The sequence below is a fragment of the Mya arenaria genome, chromosome 13 (genome assembly GCF_026914265.1).
Source record: "Mya arenaria isolate MELC-2E11 chromosome 13, ASM2691426v1".
Lineage (NCBI taxonomy): Eukaryota > Metazoa > Mollusca > Bivalvia > Myida > Myidae > Mya > Mya arenaria.
This window is the reverse complement of record NC_069134.1, coordinates 8,562,318-8,581,725: the sequence shown is the minus strand read 5'-3', so window position 1 is coordinate 8,581,725 and position 19,408 is coordinate 8,562,318. Positions and strand designations below refer to the sequence as shown.

The window sequence follows — 19,408 nt, the reverse complement described above, 5'->3', positions numbered from 1 at the left end:
TGACAGTATTATCATCACAACATGAAGAATGGTTAAATAAAAGGTTCATTAAAGATGTTTAAATTATGTTCAAATTAAATGTTTATCCCCATGCGATCTGTTACAAGCATCTTAGAATCGTTACGTCTGGCCCGCTCCCAGCACACACCATTCTGTAATGCATTTCTGTTTATCAAAACAGTCCCGTACTGTACTGTACTCCAACTCTTTGTATCAAACGTGTGGTTCCTGACATGTGACATTACAACAGCTGTTCTAAATGTTCGAAATAAACATTTAACAAGCATTGTTAAGTTAGATAAGTCTGTATACCACCAGTATGGCCGGATGAGAGTTTGTTCGAGAACTCATATTTCCCGCAACACTCCCGCATAATATCGTGTCAATGTTTGTTACGTATCATAAATTTATATAACTTTCATTATGATGGATATTTAATATTAAAGCGGATAAATATCTTCAATTAAAGGCTAACGAAATATTTGTTTGCTCCTTATTATAAGATGCCTACGTACGTTTGCCATTTTAGGTAGACTACGTATGTTTGCCAAATTTGAAATACTTCAGAAAATGCATTTTTGTACATATTGCATCGCACAAAGTATTCATAAAGCAATTAAAAACAATTATTGAACAACAGAAAAACAAACATTTGAATTAAATGTGGCAATTTATCAAAATATGTGACATTTTAACACTACCTACGTGCGTTTGCATTTATGGACACAATTTGTATCGAAGTGTTCTCGGAAACTATGCAGACATGAAAGGTGACCAATACACCGATTGAAAGACAAAACAATGCATTCTTTTTTGCGCTATGTCATTTGAACGAACTCTCGGGTATAACAAAAATATTGATAAGAAACTTACCTTGATTGACGATCAATCGAGCCAAAATACTACTGGCGTTTGCATTTGTGGTCACGTGACTTTTTTTGCTCATCCCCGGTGTGTTATTCTGAATGTTGTTCATTATTGAGAGCAGTCTTAATCATCTATATATATATATATATATATATATATATATATATATATATATATATATATATATATATATATATATATATATATATATGTAAAAATGAAATATAAAAGTCAAATTAAAAGCATGAAACAACATTTGTTTTCTTTTCATTGATTTTTCTATTAAGGTACATAATGACAGTCTTATTGAAAGTTAAAAAATGGCCAATATTACGACCAACGCACAAAGTACATGAATGATAATAATGAACGATACATGTATACACGACCTTGTCCTTTTCGAAAACCAATTTAAGCTATCCTAGTACCGGTAATCGAGTACCCGAGTACTCGATCGGAAGATTGTCTGAGTATTCGAGTACCAATTTTACTACTTGTTGCCATCCCTAGTTATATCAGAAATCCCAAAGAGTAACATCTATCTGCCCTAATATAAAAAAGTATGGATATGATTAGGTCATTTCTAAGATTCACTAATGAGAGGGGAGATAAATCTCACGAATTTCTCAAGCAATCAGAATGGAAACTTGGAACACTACATGTTGTTTTTTTAATAGACAAAATTAAATCAAGGTTTGCCATCAAACTCTAATTAATTTATCCCTGGATGCTGTTTTTTCCTCGACCTACATGCTGCTTATTTGGTGAAGCTGATTACAAGAACAAAAACATTTCTTTTCTATTGATTTCTTTGAAACTGAGACTGCAAAAGTGAGCAGTAAAATATATGACAGGAAGAACAAATAAATTGTGTGGCAGGGAAGTTTGAGACATAAAATAAACTCCAGGGACTGAGATGACTGAATCACCAAGACCAGGGTCTGTATGGGAGCATATACAAACATTGTCTCAGATATAATTAAATCACAGATAATTTAATGAACCTAATCAAATATAACTAATTGGTTATAATTTGAATTCACTTAATAGATGGTCTCTATAAAAGAATTACTGAATTCCTGAAATAAACCAGGTTTATAATTGCAATAGCAGGATTTGTAAGGCCTTAGGGTTTAATTAATGAATGCAAGATGACCAGCATAATTGAACTTCTTTTTTAGGGTAACTAACACAAGCAGGGTGCAGTTGCGTACATACTAGGCACTGAGTAGTGTACTAACTGTTAAAGGGAGCAGTGTGGTAGCTACTGGTATAAGAGTGGACTTCCCATGGTAAGAGGGTGCAGTGGTGTAGCTACTGTCAAGAGAGGAACTTCCCATGGTAAGAGGGTGCAGTGGTGTAGCTACTGTTAAAAGTAGACTTCCCAAGGTAAGAGGGTGCACTGGTGTAGCTACCGGTAAAAGTGGACTTCCCATGGTAAGAGGGTGCACTGGTGTAGCTACCGGTAAAAGTGGACTTCCCATGGTAAGAGGGTGCACTGGTGTAGCTACCGGTAAAAGTGGACTTCCCATGGTAAGAGGGTGCACTGGTGTAGCTACCGGTAAAAGTGGACTTCCCATGGTAAGAGGGTGCACTGGTGTAGCTACCGGTAAAAGTGGACTTCCCAAGGTAAGATGGGGCACTGGTGTAGCTACCGGTAAAAGTGGACTTCCCATGGTAAGAGGGTGCACTGGTGTAGCTACCGGTAAAAGTGGACTTCCCATGGTAAGAGGGTCCACTGGTGTAGCTACCGGTAAAAATGGACTTCCCATGGTAAGAGGGTGCACTGGTGTAGCTACCGGTAAGAGTAGACTTTCCATGGTAAGAGGGTGCACTGGTGTAGCTACCGGTAAAAATGGACTTCCCATGGGTGTAGCTACTGGTAAGAGTAGACTTCCCATGGTAAGAGGGTGCAGTGGTGTAGCTACTGGTATAAGAGTGGACTTCCCAAGGTAAGAGGGTGCACTGGTGTAGCTACTGGTATAAGAGTGGACTTCCTAAGGTAAGACGGTGCAATGGTGTAGCTACTGGTATAAGAGTGGACTTCCCATAGTAAGAGGGTGCAGTGGCGTAGCTACTGGTAAGGGTAGATTTCCCGTGGTAAGAGGGTGCACTGGTGTAGCTACTGGTAAGAGTATACTTCCCAAGGTAAGAGGGTGCACTGGTGTAACTACTGATATAAAAAGTGGTTTTCCTATGGTAAGATGGTGCAGAAGTGTAGCTTCTGGTAAGAAAGGACTTCCCAAGGTAAAAAGGTGCAGTAGTGTAGCTATTGGTAAGGGTGGACTTCCTATGGTAAGTGGGTGCAATGGGGTAGCTACTGGGTAGTGGTGTACCAGTAGCTTCTGGTAAGAAAGGACTTCCCAAGGTAAAAAGGTGCAGTGGTGTAGCTACTGGTAAATGTGGACTTCCCATGGTAAGATGGTGCAGTTGTGTTGATCGCGGTAAGAGTGCTTTCCAATGAAAGAGGGTGCATTGGTGTGCCTACTGGTAAGCCTGGACATCCCAAGGTAAGAGGGTGCATTGGTGTGCCTACTGGTAAGCCTGGACATCCCAATGTAAGAGGGTGCAGTTGGGTAGCTAATAGTAAATGTGGACTTCCAAAGGAAAGAGGGTGAATAGGCGCACCTATGTGTTAAGATAGGACTTGCCATGGTAAGAGGGTGCATTGGTGTACATACTGGTAAGATAGGACTTGCCATGGTAAGAGGGTGCATTGGTGTACATACTGGTAAGAGAGGACTTGCCATGGTAAGAGGGTACATTGGTGTACCTACTGGTAAGAGAGGACTTCCCATGGTAAGAGGGTACATTGGTGTACCTACTGGTAAGAGAGGACTTCCCATGGTAAGAGGGTGCATTTGTGTACCTACTGGTAAGAGAGGACTTCCCATGGTAAGAGGGTGCATTGGTGTACCTACTGGTAAGAGAGGACTTCCCATGGTAAGAGGGTGCATTGGTGTACCTACTGGTAAGAGAGGACTTCCCATGGTAAGAGGGTGTATTGGTGTACATACTGGTAAGAGAGGACTTCCCATGGTAAGAGGGTACATTTGTGTACCTACTGGTAAGAGAGGACTGTGCATTGGTGTAGCTACTGGTAAGTGTGGACTTCCAATATAAGATGGTGCATCGGTGAAGCTACTGGTAAGTGTGGACTTCCAATATAAGATGGTGCATCTTTGAAGCTACTGTAAGTGTGGACTTCCTATATAAGATGGTGCATCGTAGTAGCTACTGGTAAGTGTGGACTTCCTATATAAGATGGTGCATCGTAGTAGCTACTGGTAAGTGTGGACTTCCTATATAAGATGGTGCATCGTAGTAGCTACTGGTAAATGTGGACTTCCTATATAAGATGGTGCATCGTAGTAGCTACTGGTAAGTGTGGACTTCCTATATAAGATGGTGCATCGTAGTAGCTACTGGTAAGTGTCTAACAATTTCACTGGTCAATGTTTGGTTGAGGAATTGTTTTTATACTAAACACCAGTTAATAACATTCAACTGTCTTTGTATTGAAACTAAAACAACCATGAAGAGAGATATGGCACTAACAATACCCATAGAACACCAGCACTGCCTTTGGTGGTCTTAACACTTTATGATTATTTTTGTTTTTTATTACATTATGAACCATGTTGTGCAAACATATTTATGTTATGTCAGTATATATATCATAATATTTTGTGGTATTATTTTTATATTATGACATTTTTTATTATATCATGTGGATACATCTTTATATCATGTAGACATTTTATTACATTATGTGCATCTATCATTGCGTTATTTCAATACTTTATTATATTATGTGCTCACTTCATTATATAATGTCCATACTTTATTTTATTGTGTAGTTGATTATTTTTTATTTTATTCTGTCGTGACATAATCATATCTTGATCAAACATTGTTTGTTAGAGTGGTAGAGTTTTATACAGAATAAAGCCGGAAAGCTAAATAACAGACCATGGACAAGACAATGGAAAAGGCAATGACATAAATTACAGCCTTAAAGGATAATGATAACACCCCACTAGCCCCCACCCGCCCTGATAATGACTATCATTAGACAAAGTTTCAACAACCATAGAAAAGAGAGTAATACATACCACAAGGTTTTTCTTGGCACCATTTTTCCTGACTTACATTGTGGAACATCAAGAGTGAGACACTGTGTTGTTTTTTTCTTCTTTTTATTGGATTGAAGTCAGAAACATTGTCCAGACATTGATAAGGTTGATGTTCTCCAATTTGATGCCATTCTTGCAAACCCTATTCAATTTTTCCATCAATTTATTGAGCAGCGTTTCTATTGTTCCTGGCATTCAGTTGTAAAAATATCTTGATCTCCTTTTGCCATTTATATTGATTACTAGGATGTGATGATAGTGAAACAATCTTCAGAGTTATACATGTATTTCATTAAAATAGGCGATAATATTTAAATAATTAGCAATAGTTATTGCAACATCAACCCCTAAGTCATTGAAACTATTTACAAGCACTTTACATGAGTGTACAATTTCAATCAGAATATGAGTGGGTGAAGTAACTGTTTTGAACCTTATTGTCAAGAACTAGCCTATAAAAGAAAATAGAATTGTAAGTTCTCAGCATGATGGTTTATATTGAATGGAAAAGCTCTGCCCACATTGTGTTTCATCACTTTATGGTTACTGTCCCAATAATGTTATTGTATATATATATATGGGAGATTTTGAAAAAATGAAAACGAAAAAAACTTTCTCCAACATGGTACATGTTCATTTTCGCAAAGATCATACAAGATGAATAGTTGAATGCATCCCATGACACAAACATGCATTGAATGAAAATATAAGAAAGAAAATTGCTCATACAATAACTACTCAAAGTTCCAGCAGCCTGCAACCATCCAAGCATCTGACAACCTTAATCATGTATGTGAACCTCAGACCAACATACGATGAGGAAAAGAAATGAAGTCGCAGTTAAACAGAATATTATTTATTCATAAAATATAAAGAGAATATTACTAGAGTAATAAAAAAAATATAAGACAATTTTATTTTATGAAATTACCCAATTTAAGTTTAATGGATATTAGCCATATCTACAATTGAAGACAGTTATACATAGCCTGACAGTTTCCAACATGATAGATTTAGGTAAGTAAACATCTAGACTTGAAATGGACAGTGGTCCTTCCTGTGAAGAAAACAGTGGTAGCTATTTCCCCAGAGATGGCTCAGAAATGATGAAACTGTCTTCATAATGGCTTATTCACTTACTGTTATTGACCAAAGCACACAATCTGACAAAGTTAGTAGCTTTCTGTAGACATTTTCGCGGAAATTTAAATTACGCATAATGGAAATCAGCAGGCTGCCTACCAGAAGTGTCATTATTATAAGAGGATCTATTTGACACTGAAACAGTTCTAAACCATGCCCATTAAACTTGTGAAGACTAAAACTGAATTTACAGATTGTATTGGATGAATTTTAACCCTTTAACTGCTTTTAATGTGACAAAGGGATGCTTGACATTGAATTGACAGTGTATACATGCAGATTGGTTCTTCAGGCCTCATATCATGCCAGTGCAATACATGAAGACCGTGTAACTGTAGCCCCCTTAGCCCTTGCCCACAAAATATTCCTTGAAATCTTTAACATAATTTATCTAGTGAATTGTGGTGTGTGTGTGGGCTTAAACCAGCCGCCCGGTTAGCTCAGTTGGTTAGAGCTCTGTGCTAGTGTTCCGGCGGTCGTGGGTTTGCGCCCCACACCGGGCGCACTTTTCCTCAAAGGTTTACTTTACTGGTGGCAGTGGTAAACAGCAGGAGTGCCTCCGACGGCATAAAAGGTTAATTGGGGGATGAGTGTATTTTGTGTTGGCTAGAACCAGCCATTCGGTTAGCTCAGTCGGTTAGAGCTCCGTGCTAGTGTTCTGGCGATCGTGAGTTCGAGCCCCACACCAGGCACACTATTCCTCCAAGGTTTACTTTAGAATGTTGGGCCTCTCCACTCGAATTCTTCATTCCCCTAAACCAAGAACTGCATTTTTTTTACTAAACCATTTATGCACCTGTCAATTGTAACATGCCCCCCCCCCCCCAGGTTCGGGGGGTATACCGAGGATAGCCGGGGAAATGGGCCGTGTTTTTACCTCTCAGGTGGCCCTGCAGTGCCGGGTGAATGCGGTGGTTTTGTCTTCGCTTTAAATATACCGGGGAATGGGCATTATCTAGGGTCCCTGGGGTGCGGGGGCATTTGACAGGGATTTTACCAACTGTTCGTCCCCGCAGGGCAGGAATTTTAGCCAGGGTTGGCTGGACCGAAAGTCAAAGTCCCCGCTATTCCCCGGACCTGGGGGGCCGTGGTTACAATTGACTTGTGCATTACTACAGCTCAGTTATGCACCAGTCAATTGGACCTGGGGGGTGGGGGTGGGTACCATTAAGAAAATTCCACACAAACAAATATGAAACACCGTGAGAACGTACAACAACTATGAATGCACAATATTTCATGCGTAACCATATTCTTACTCTAATGTATACTATATTACAATATCATGTAAAATTACAATAGTATTTCTTTCTTGTCTTTCTCTGTACTCACATGTGCGTTCCAGTCACAAAGGGAAACAAGTCTGCAAAGTGAAGGTTACACTCAACTGTTAGTTATCTTTTGTGCGAGGGAGCCCAATATATTGCGACATACATTTACAATGTACACAGCGATTTTCATAGAATGAAATGAATACATTTAATTGGCATCTGACTGCGTTAACGCATGCTATTTTGCAAAAGTTACCCGCCAAAACCACCCATCACGCAACCTGATGGGGCGAACATTGAATGAATTTCCCTGAGAAAGTTTAACCGTTGGCAAAAGTTGGCAGATGAGCATGACCCTCTAGAATATCAATCACGGTGCATGGCTATATCATGTTTTATAACTCAACCAGCTAGCCTATCATTACTTCCGCGAACAAAAGTAATCTCAAAGGTGAGTAATCAGATATTTTTCCTCGAAATTATAATGTTTTAATACGCTCCAAAATACCTGTGTTGTTTTACAGGATTATTAGACAGCAATATCCGACCATATTGGTTATTGTTTATTTTTGGTCTTCTGTAATAGTTAGAACATATTGTACAAAACAGTTATGTTACTCGTATCAGTTTTTGGCGACCGTGTGGAACAGTCATTGTTGCTCCAGCCCCTCCCCAAATTGCCCCATTTTTACTTGGAAAGCTGTTGTATGCCCTGGCCCAGCAAGCTTCGAAACTCAGAGGATGTTAAACAATATAAGGTCTGTTATTTAAAGTCGGGAAGTCTTTTGTAATGGCATTGCCAGAAGTGTTTGCTAAGATTGGCGACCTTTAAAATAGATTATCAAAACCAATTTACCCGACTTTAAACATAACGACCTTTGCAATAACTCTTTAGATACTGCTACCTGTGTTACAACCCCTAGCTAATACGAAATTGGCGATTGCAGCCAAATATGAACACAGATCATTGTTGAGTAAAAGTAAGTTTTTATCATTTTCTTCCAATCGCTATTAAACTTCATTTTTGTTTTGACTCGTGAGTGAGGGAACACATGGAAGGGTATATCCCGCTTTTAGTTCAGTTGATACTGAATTCCATTCGGAACTCCTCTGACATCGAGAACAACCTCGGATGCAATCATAACACCTCGGCCAGTATCCAACAGGAATTGGTCTATCTCGAAGCTTGACGGAGATGGCCGAGTTGCTACGATTGCCTCGGATGTATTTGGACGGTTTACATACTCAAAAAGTGGTACGTGTAAGTCAGCTGCAAGTAGATCGCATAGTATTTTTATTTAGCAGTTAAACTTTATGACTTAACTCCTGGGAATCTTAATTATGTTTGCAATAATACACTTCACACTGGCAATCAATTTAAACTTCGATCAATAAATACAACTCTAAAACACTACATTTAATTAATGATATAATTCAAAAACTACTTCAACAGATGTACATCCGAGGTTGTTTTCGATAAAAATGGCCAAGGAGCTCCGAATGACTGAATAGAATCACGCTGGTTTGAGCAAGTACAGTGCATACTAAGGCGCCATGAGAAAGTTCCTCCGGTGGGGATGGATGTTTATACAGACTCTTTGCTTAGAGACGGACACCTAACTTAACCACCAGACCACTTTCACTCTAATGACCTTCTGGATATATTAAGCTCATTATTCCGAGGTTAGCGATCTTTTTAGATCGATCCCTTTTAGAAGTCTAATAAGCGTTTTGTGACGTCACGTAATAAGCTGCCACGTGATAAAAACAGAAGAAATACATATTTTCGAATGGACATCTGACCTCAGGAAGGGACACTTGATTTCAAGTGGTGGTGTCCCTTCGGAATCTCTGGAAAATAAAGTTAGTGTCGACAACTGCGTGACGTCCGGTTACCTTGTTTGTTTCAAATACTCGTCAATGCTAAAACTATGACGAACGTGTAACCTTTTTACAGTTATTAGGAATATATATATTTGAAAGTGATATCGTTGTTAAACGTAACTATCGATATTTCAGCAGGCTTGAAATAAAATTAACTTTACCAGCCCAAATTCCGTGAGCATCATACAACTTAAAATGTGCATTAACACATAAACTATTAGCGTTAGACCTGGTCAGTGGCGGACACCTCAACCACTTGACCACTTTCGCCCGATCAACCTTTAAAAGATCAGTACCAAGGTTAAAAATAATGATGTAGCTCAGATCGATCCCTGTCAGAATACAACAATACATAAGTCGGGATCATTTAAATGAATTGCCTTTGATGTATTTGAATCTATATTAATTCTAGAGGAGAACTCACAGATAGAAATCCAATTAACGTTTTGATGTTTACGGGCACTGATTGAACATGTCCATTATCCGGCAAATATCAGAGCTCTGTCAACAACTAGGGCTTACATCAGTGCTGTCACATCAATTTCTAGTGTATTAAGAGAGGAAACCGTTCGATCAGAATTTCGCACGACTATAGATTAAATACTTTTTTTAAAATGTTGTATTTATAGCACGAAGCGGTTTTTGCTAGTGACTAAAGAATAAAGATATTGCACGAATCAAATGACTGTCTCAACAACCCGTTTTGTCTATAATCATAAGTAAACTTTATATATGTACGACATGTACACGAGGGTGGATCAACATTTACGTGGGCCTTTTGCATGCTATTTGTATTCATATTTGCATTGTTTATGTTTTAGGTGCCGGTGGGTTACAAAATGGGAGGTATGCTGTTGCTGTTAAAAATACTGGTCACTTAATTTAAAATGCAACGTTGATGTGATTTTGAAATCAATCCGTAGAATCTTATAGATTAAAATAGATAATTTCGAAGAAAATGTGTTGACTAAAACACGGTCTTATTTTACCTACTACACATATTAAAAACATCCTCAGCCAATATCGGCTTTCATTAATCAAATTTACACTAGCAATAAACTTGCGAGCTGAAAGCAATGTTGATATAACAAAGTACATATAGGTTTATCAGTAACTGTTATGAACGTAGTAGCGAATTGTATTACAAATTCAACTTTACATTACCTTTTCAGGTTTATGTAGAGAGAGGGGGGGAGAGAGAGAGGGGGGGGGGGGGCAGAGAATTTTCATACATTTGTATATTGATAAGACATATTTGTTTTATCAAAGGAACGTATATTCTTTTAAGTCGAATATAGCTATAACAATATACTTTATACAGAGTCAGATTAACATATATATCTATATATATACCATTAATTGTATTATATAATTATATGATATTTCATTGCATTGTTTGCAGTTTTGCTAAATATCTTAAATTAATCAAAATTATGGAATAGTTAGCAACATTATACATTATCATTTACAAATGAATAACTCTTTCCCTTTTTGAGAATTGTGAACAAAATAGGAACATTTTCTTGATAGAAAATACAATATTTAGGAAATCATCCTCGGATACCCCGAAATGCGTTACCATAGGCGATTTGGCTAAGAAAATCTCGTACTCATGAATTTTTAAAATGAGGCAGATTCGTTGGTTCACCGAATATGTGTTTGATTAAAATTCATAAGACAAAGACAAACAGACAGACAATTTAGTGAATTGCACATAGTACATTGTCACAACACATGCATTTTATAATACAATTCGTCAACGTGTGGCGGCAATGAAAATAACAAACAATAATAAATACCCGTAACAACATACAAATATATAGAAAAAATCAATAAATTATCAAGGAGAAGGTTAACATAGCTTAATGTACTTAAATATTGACATTTATTTTTAGAGATTCTTTGACAAATATACATACACATATTTTTATATGTCAACAAACTGATAAACCTTAAGGAAATTCAAAGAGACTATGCCGAAACAAAGGGAAGTAATAAGCTAACCAACAGTATGGAAAGTATCGACAGGGTAGTTTTTCTTACCGATGAATGGCATTTCGGCATAGTCACCGGTAAAATTAGAATGCCAGTTCTGTATTTTTTAGGAATTTAATGCAATTCATATTGTTTTAAGGATTTATTATACAAGTAATTTGTCTATGGTATTAGAAATACACACATGACAATTTCAAAAAGAAGCAGAACGACAACGACACTGACGATATTAAACCTGACGCTGGACAATATGAAACACAACTACCAGTTTAGGATTTTTTAAGTACTTCGGAACGTGCTGCGACCGGCCTACCGACTAAATGGCTTTCAGGAGGACGAAAATTACTGTCACAAAGTGGTTCATTCGCAACTCCTCGGCCATTTTATCGAAAACAACCTCGGATGTGTTTGGACGGTTTACATACTCGAAAAGTGGTACGTTTAAGTCCGCTGCAAGTAGATCGCGTAGTAATTTTATTTAGCAGTTAAACTTTGTGACTTAACTCATGGGATTCTTAATTATGTTTGCAATAATACAATTCAATGGCAATCAATTTCGACTTAGATCAATAAATACAACTCTATGCAGAAGCATCTTGTAATACGTCGTTGGAAAGAATTATAGAAAAAAAAACTTCTTGCTAGGTCAATGGTTCATTTGAACCTACTTTCAGTCCTTTTAAAAGTCCTTTTAAATTAATATCATTTTAATTTCCATTAAGTGTTAAAAATGGCGCCAAATATATGCTTTCTATAGCTAGTAAGTAATTAGTTAAGTTACTGTTGATAAAACTTTAACACCTAAGGACATATTGATTTTTAAAAACAAAAATCACAAAACAGTAATTGCGGTGAAGATTGTAAACAGGCTGTATTCATTTTATCCGTTAAGTTGATATTCTGTATCACTTGAAGGGAGTTTTATCATTAGTTACATTCTAAAGGGTGAGAATATTATTTTTTAAGTTTTAAATGGTCAAGGTAAACTTTAGTTTGTCATGATATTGTGTGTAAATAGAGTAAATGCTAAACTTGAACATAAGGAAAATTGCGGAGAACAAATTCACTGACAGTCCGACCAAAAGTTTCTTCAAATCGGAACTCGTATTAAAACTAGTTAACGTGCCAGGGTAAATCTTTTGTGCAGTTGACAATGCTATATCAACTATCTAAGCTTTGAGGAAGGAAATGGTACGTGAGTATGACAGTTTGGAAAAAGGGGCCGTGTTCCATTATGAGGCCAATCGTTATTTTACGCTCGCTGATAAATTCCATATCAAACGGCTACTCGTGATCTATCCTATACATCATAGAGATCTGCAATGAGCTTCGAAATCGGTCAATTTAGGCCTTCTTGCAATGACCACAGAAATCGGTCAATTTAGGCATTCATGCAATGACCACAGAAATCGGTCAATTTAGGCATCGACTAACGAAGTGAAGATTTGTATGTGCTTTCGGATTTAAAATCCATGGACACTTTATACTGAACACATAAAGGCTATGTGTATGTATGTATGTATGTATGTATATGTTTAGACATTGCGGTCAAGGATAACCCGTGAAAGTGCAAGCACTTATTTCCAACGGAGTCCTTTGTTTTTGCGGAAGGACAGCCTGCTGAAGAGACAGTGGTGGAATACAAGGACGTCCGGGTGCGATACCCTAGCTCTTTTTCGAAGAGACCCCTTGCTACTTTTACGTGCTCGGTGCAAAGCACCGATACACGGGGTACAACTTTCCTGGTTTAAACCAGTACTGAGTACACCACTTTTCAAAGCACTACCCTTTGAATGCCGAGCGCCAGGCAAGGGTGCTACCTGTACCAGCTTTTAACTTCTTTTGGGATGACGCGGCCAGGGATCGAACCCACGACCTCCCGCTCCGTAGGCGGACGCTTAACCACTAGGCCACGGAGACGGTTTTATGATGATAACTCGGATGATGAAAGATTTAATTTTGAATACAGTCGGTCTAATTCATGAGTTTGCATAACCGATATTGATTCTTAATAATACAACAGGTCACATTCTACGAAATGCGTTTTCAGGCCAGATTAAACCATGCGACTGTTCAATATGGGCGCGTTCTGCACGCTGGCAGTACTGATGGTCAGTCTGTCCCACGGACAGTTAGCCGGATATGGCAACACAATGACCAGTAAGTGTCTTCAGGTTTTCTCGGATTATCATTTCCATTGCAATGCTTATGGTGAAATACATAGCGTGAAATTGATAGTGACGGTAGTAGCGGTGGTTTAATATTAAGATACTGAACAACATTAAATATCAACTCTCTGCAGACTAAATGGGAAATATGTAAACATGAAATACGAGAATATTCAATCAGTTTTTCTAAACAAATGGCAAGAAACAGAAATAATCATTTACAAAAACTTGAAAAACAACTAAGGGAATTGCATGCAAATGACAATATCAATCACCAATCAAATGATGATGTAATACAACAGCTAGAAAATGAAATTCAAAATATTTGTAATGAAAAAGCAAAAGGTGCTCAAATTTGATCTAGAGTAGAATATCTTGAAGAAGGTGAAACTAATTCAAGTTATTTTCTTAATTTAGAAAAGTCTCGTCAAACCAGGAAAACGGTCACTTCATTAAATATAAACGGTAAAACAATTACTGGTATAAATGAAATTCTTAAAGCAGAGGTTAATTTTTATAAAAATCTATACTCGGCTCAAGCAGTGTCGACAAACATAGAACATTATTTTGAAAATATTGAAATAAGGCCAAAACTCACAAAGACTGATGCCGACTTATGTGAAGGCCATGTCACTCTGAACGAGTGCACAGACGCCCTTAATGATATGAAATTAAACAAAAGTCCTGGCCTCGACGGACTTACTGCGGAATTATATAAACATTTCTGGTATACAATTGGTATTTTTTTAACGGATACTTTTAATGAATGTTTTGAGAAAGAAGAACTTACATACTCCCAAAAACAATCTATATTTTCACTTCTGTACAAAAAGGGAGACCCGGGGAGTATGGAAAATTGGAGACCAATATCATTATTAAATATCGACTATAAAATTCTTGCAAAAACATTAGCAGCCCGACTTCAAAAAGTCTTACAAAAAATTATCAGCCAAGACCAACAAGGGTACATTAAAAATAGATTTATTGGAAACAACATCAGACAAATACAGGATATTATAGAGTATGCTGAACAGACAGATTTGGAAGGGGCAATAATATTTCTAGATTTTAAAAAAGCATTTGATACGGTTGAATGGCCTTTCATGATGATTTGTTTGGATAAATTTGGGTTTAAAGAAAATTTTAAACAATGGGTAAAACTTATCTATAAAAACATTAATTCACGCGTTACTAATAACGGATGGCAATCTAAATCTTTTAAGCTAAGTAGAGGCATTAAACAGGGATGTCCAATCTCTGCTTTGTTATTCATAATTGTTGTCGAAATTCTCTCGTTAAAAATCAAGACTAGCGAAAATATAAAAGGCATTAAAGTGTCAAAGAATGCATACATTAAGATAACACAACTTGCAGATGACACTACAGTATTTGCAAAAAATGAAAATGAAATCTCTGTTATTTTAAACATAATTAATGATTTTAGTCGCGTTTCCGGTTTGTATTTGAATAAATCCAAAACCGAGGCAATATGGATAGGTAAACTTAGAGGATGTAAAACTGAAAACGTTTCTGGTATCCAATTTAAAACATATATCAAAGCACTAGGTGTTTACTTCGGTACGAATCTAAGCCAGATGCAAGAACTGAATTGGAATGACAAGATAGAAAAAATCAAAGTAAAAATTAATCATTGGAGTAAAAGAACACTGACATTTTATGGTAAATTAACGGTAATAAAAACAATTCTTATATCTAAAATATCATATATAATGCAATCCCTTTTCACACCAAAGAAGGTACTTGAAGAATTAAACACATTATTTTTTAAATTTCTCTGGTCCAATAAAAGTGAGAAAATCAAAAGAACAACACTAATCGGTAATAAATTAGATGGGGGACTAGAAATGGTTGATATTTTTACATTCTACAAAACTCTTCAAATTAAATGGGTTAAAACACTTAAGAAACCAGAAATAGCAACCTGGAAAATAATACCGCAATTATATCTAAATCAATACGGCAAGAACTTAATCATATTTAATATGAATATAGACAGCCTAAAATATCTGCCAAAAGTAAAATTAGAACTACCACTTTTTTATAAACGTGTTTTGGACGCTTTTATTGAACTAAAAAATCCTGCTTTTGTTAATCTTCCAACATCCTTTACAGAAATAAGAAAGCAAATCGTATGGGGTAATCGCTTTGTTAAAGAGAAGGGGAAATCCCTGGTATTTAATAACTGGATCGAATCTAATTTTATATATGTTGACGATATATTCAAAGATGGAAAGATCAATGAAGCATTTATATTAAATAGATTAAAATCAAAATCTAATTGGATATCTGAAATACACCGCTTAAAAAAAGCTATTCCAACAACTTGGAAACAAACATTAAACACGCATCATTCAATAAGAGCAAACGTTAGAACAGACTGTACTATAATATTACCGAACAAAATTAAGTTCATGAATAGCACTAACAAATGCATAAAACAACTCTTAATTGGCAAGAAATTCACAAAACCATACACACACAGGTCATGGGAAACAGAATTTGATGATACTCATATTGCATGGAATTCGGTTTACTTTGTGTTGAATAAAAAAATATTTGATAATCGAATCAAACAATTTAAGTTCAAATTGATTCATAGAATAACAGCTACTAATAAAAACCTATACACCTGGAAAATAAGATCTAATCCAATGTGTTCCGTGTGTAATGAAATGGAAGATTTCGATCACTTTTTTATTCAATGTAGATATGTAGAACATTTCTGGAATGTTATAATTGGTATATTCAAGAGTTGTAATTTTGAACATTCATTTAAATCACTTAAATATATTGTTATAGGATACAAAGTATACAGTAAAGAATACAATGATATCAATATACTGCTAGCCTACATTGGATTTGCAATATATAAATCATATATGATGAGTAATAGACGCAGTACAAATATAAGCATAATTAACATTCTTAAGGCGAGTTTAGAGACGCTTGTTTTATACTTGCACAAAAATAATAAAAATCATAATATGATATTTATTTTTTTCGAAAAGCTTAAACGTTTTTAGTAAAATAGTGTTGTCGTTTTTATTGTTGTTTTTTTTCTTAATTATCTTCTGTTGTTTTTGTTTTTTTCTTTTCGATTGTTTCTACTATTTCGCTTTTGTAAGTAGACATCGTGAGAACTCCCATAATTTCAGTAGATATCATACTCATTAAGGACTTCTATGTTGATATAGATTTCCTTCTAAAATGAGTATTTGTTTTGTTGGTATTGTGTTTTTTTGTTGTTGTTTTTTTTGTTTCTTTGGTTTTGCCTTATTTTGATACCTTAAAAATTTCCTTAATCAATCGATTTAAATAGAAATATATTGCTAAATAATATAAACGACAGTATGTTTTATTTCAAGACACAAACACATTCAAACAGTTTTGATACTTACTGTCTTAAATGTACTCCGATTTGATATCCATAACCTTTGTGTTTCAATGTATATATATATATATTATTATTATTATTTTAACCAATAAACGGGCCATCGGAAATGGTTCCAAAAAGAAAAAGATACTGAACAACAAAACATCGGTAACAGGGGATCCACACTGAACATCAGTCTGCAAAAATAATTTACGTTGGACCCCTGAATAAATGTGGTGTTGATATTTTAATTCAACCTTCAAACGCTACTTCGTTTGGTTAGAACATTTCTTTTGTAAAGACTGGGGAAAAGCATTGTGATAGTTATAAATCTGATTGGAACTTCATATTTCATGGTTTGTAACACATCCAATATGTAAGTTTTTTTTGTATTTGTTGTTGTTGTTTTTCAGTGTGTGTCTTTATTTAATATGATTTCAATACAAACTGTTAACTTACAGATTATGGATATGGAAATTACGGGTACGGTGGATACGGGTACGGGGATTATGGCAAGGGCGGGGTCACGTACCACGTGCACCAGTATTTCCCTGCGAAGACTGGCGGTGGAGGCATCTTTAGTCTACTCATATTCCGTATGTATTCCATGTAAGAAAACAACACCTACTTAGTGGTGTGTGAGTGTGAAAGCTAATCCTGTTCACGCTTCCTCACTGTCCGTGTGGACGTCGACGTTCTCAATCAAGATAGGCTTAATTGTGTAAGGTCATGGGGCACAGTGCACAGACCGAACGTCCACAAGAACATTTCTTTTCTCTATATTCTTAGCTCTGTTTCCGGTATTAAGGTTCATATGTGATAACGTGTGCTCAAAACAGTAACATGATATAACATGACACAGCATGTTTTAACATTATAGGTGGTATTTTCGAAATTATGTGTATGTGGGCACCCCTGCATAATGCGTACATGATTTAGCGACATCTTCCGGAACCTAAAAGTCTTCATGATCAGATGCACAATGTATGTACGGAATTGCATTCCGAGCATGCATTTAATCGAACTCTTAAAATTGCACCCCTCATTTGTTTGCTGTATGATAAAATTAGATAAATTAGATAGACATAGATATGTACACGCCTTTTCCGAAGAACACCGACATTGTTCTACACTTCAGTGCTTTGATAAAGTTGGGTTTCTGAAGGAATAACTGAAGGGCACGATTGTGGATTGAAAGGCAAAACACAGTAGATCATTGATTATAGCAACTATTTGTTCCTAAACGTATATTCAAAACGTTGGCATATGTTGTTTTTTTTGTAACGCATATAATGAGATGATATCTTTTTTCTTAACAACAGGTACCTTTTAGAAAAACGGGTATTTTTTGTACATATAGATCATTCTTAACTTAGTATGTTCAAACCTCAGCGCAGGTTTTCTTATTTTAAATAACGATTGCCCTTTTTTTCTTAATACGCTCGGAAGTTAGTGGTAAAGTTTTTATTCTCTTTGGTATACATAAACTATAAGCGGAGCATCTCATTGTAATTTTGGTGTGTTTTCAGTTTTTGTGATAGTGATGATCGTTCGACTGCTGTTCAATAACGACGGCGGGGGCAAGAAGCACTCTAGCACCAGCGGCTACCAGCCAGACACACACGACAAGCACGCCTACCAGCCAGACACGCACGACGACTACGCCTACCAGCACGACTACTTCCCAAACTACTTCTACTACCCCATGGGTACGGAACCATACTACTACGGCGAGTATAGGAGATAAACACGATGTACTAGTGGAGCCATTCTAACACACATCAAAGCTCCGTACACCGCATTATGAACAATACCAGAATTGTTTTCAATTATAGATAATTAATATACAACTGCGAAATACTACTACACTTTTGTATGCAACAATAAACTGGATATGCTAGAAGTTCGAAACTGGAAGCGTCACCTCACATTCACTTAGAAGAAATAAGATGTATTTATGTAATAAGAAATAAAATTGCACATTAAAAATGTTTTATATCATCCCTCATTGAAAACAGTTTCAGACAAGAGCAACCAGGTCGGTAAGAATTCAATCAATGTAGGGTTGTCTTAGGTCTGGGGGCTGGGTTTGGGCTAGTCTTACAATTCTCAATACCAAGATCTTTAAGTTGTTTTTTTGAAGTGTTAAAATGCCATTTAAGGAGGTTTTCCCTGGAGATCTCATGTGAAGATAGGTTGGTGTTCATTTTGTTTTAATGATCTATTTCATGGTTTTTAAACTACACCTTTTACGGATTTTTGATTGACGAAATAAAGTGTGGCAAATCATTACGAGTGTTAAAACTAAGATACTGACGGCTTGAACCCTTCAACAAATGTTCATATATGCTCAAATGTTCTTTGAAGTCCACGATTTGGTGTTAGTAACAGGATTCAACAAAGGCTGTATCGTGATTGGTTTATCGACATCATCACGTGATGCTACCAATATATTCAATAAAGGCTAAAATATCCGTCAGCTTAATATGCGTCCTTGTGGGCAAGTGGATATGGTACAAGTTTTATATGTTTTTCTTAACTACCGGCGTG

General features: G+C 36.3%; 1 protein-coding gene across 2 annotated transcripts; it reads left to right on the top strand.

Moving 5' to 3' along the window:
* The first annotated feature begins 11,661 nt into the window (after positions 1-11,661).
* On the top strand, positions 11,662-18,792 carry LOC128214724 (uncharacterized). Of its 2 annotated transcripts, none has more exons than XM_052921349.1 (4): positions 11,662-11,731; positions 13,347-13,456; positions 17,320-17,454; positions 18,388-18,792. In XM_052921349.1, the coding sequence occupies exons 2-4, from the start codon at positions 13,360-13,362 to the stop codon at positions 18,603-18,605; spliced, it is 450 nt and encodes a 149-aa protein (XP_052777309.1). In that variant the 5' UTR covers positions 11,662-11,731; positions 13,347-13,359; the 3' UTR covers positions 18,606-18,792. The 2 variants fall into 2 exon arrangements, with proteins under 2 accessions (XP_052777309.1, XP_052777308.1); XM_052921348.1 differs by lacking the exon at positions 11,662-11,731 and adding an exon at positions 12,156-12,241.
* The last annotated feature ends 616 nt before the right edge of the window (positions 18,793-19,408 follow it).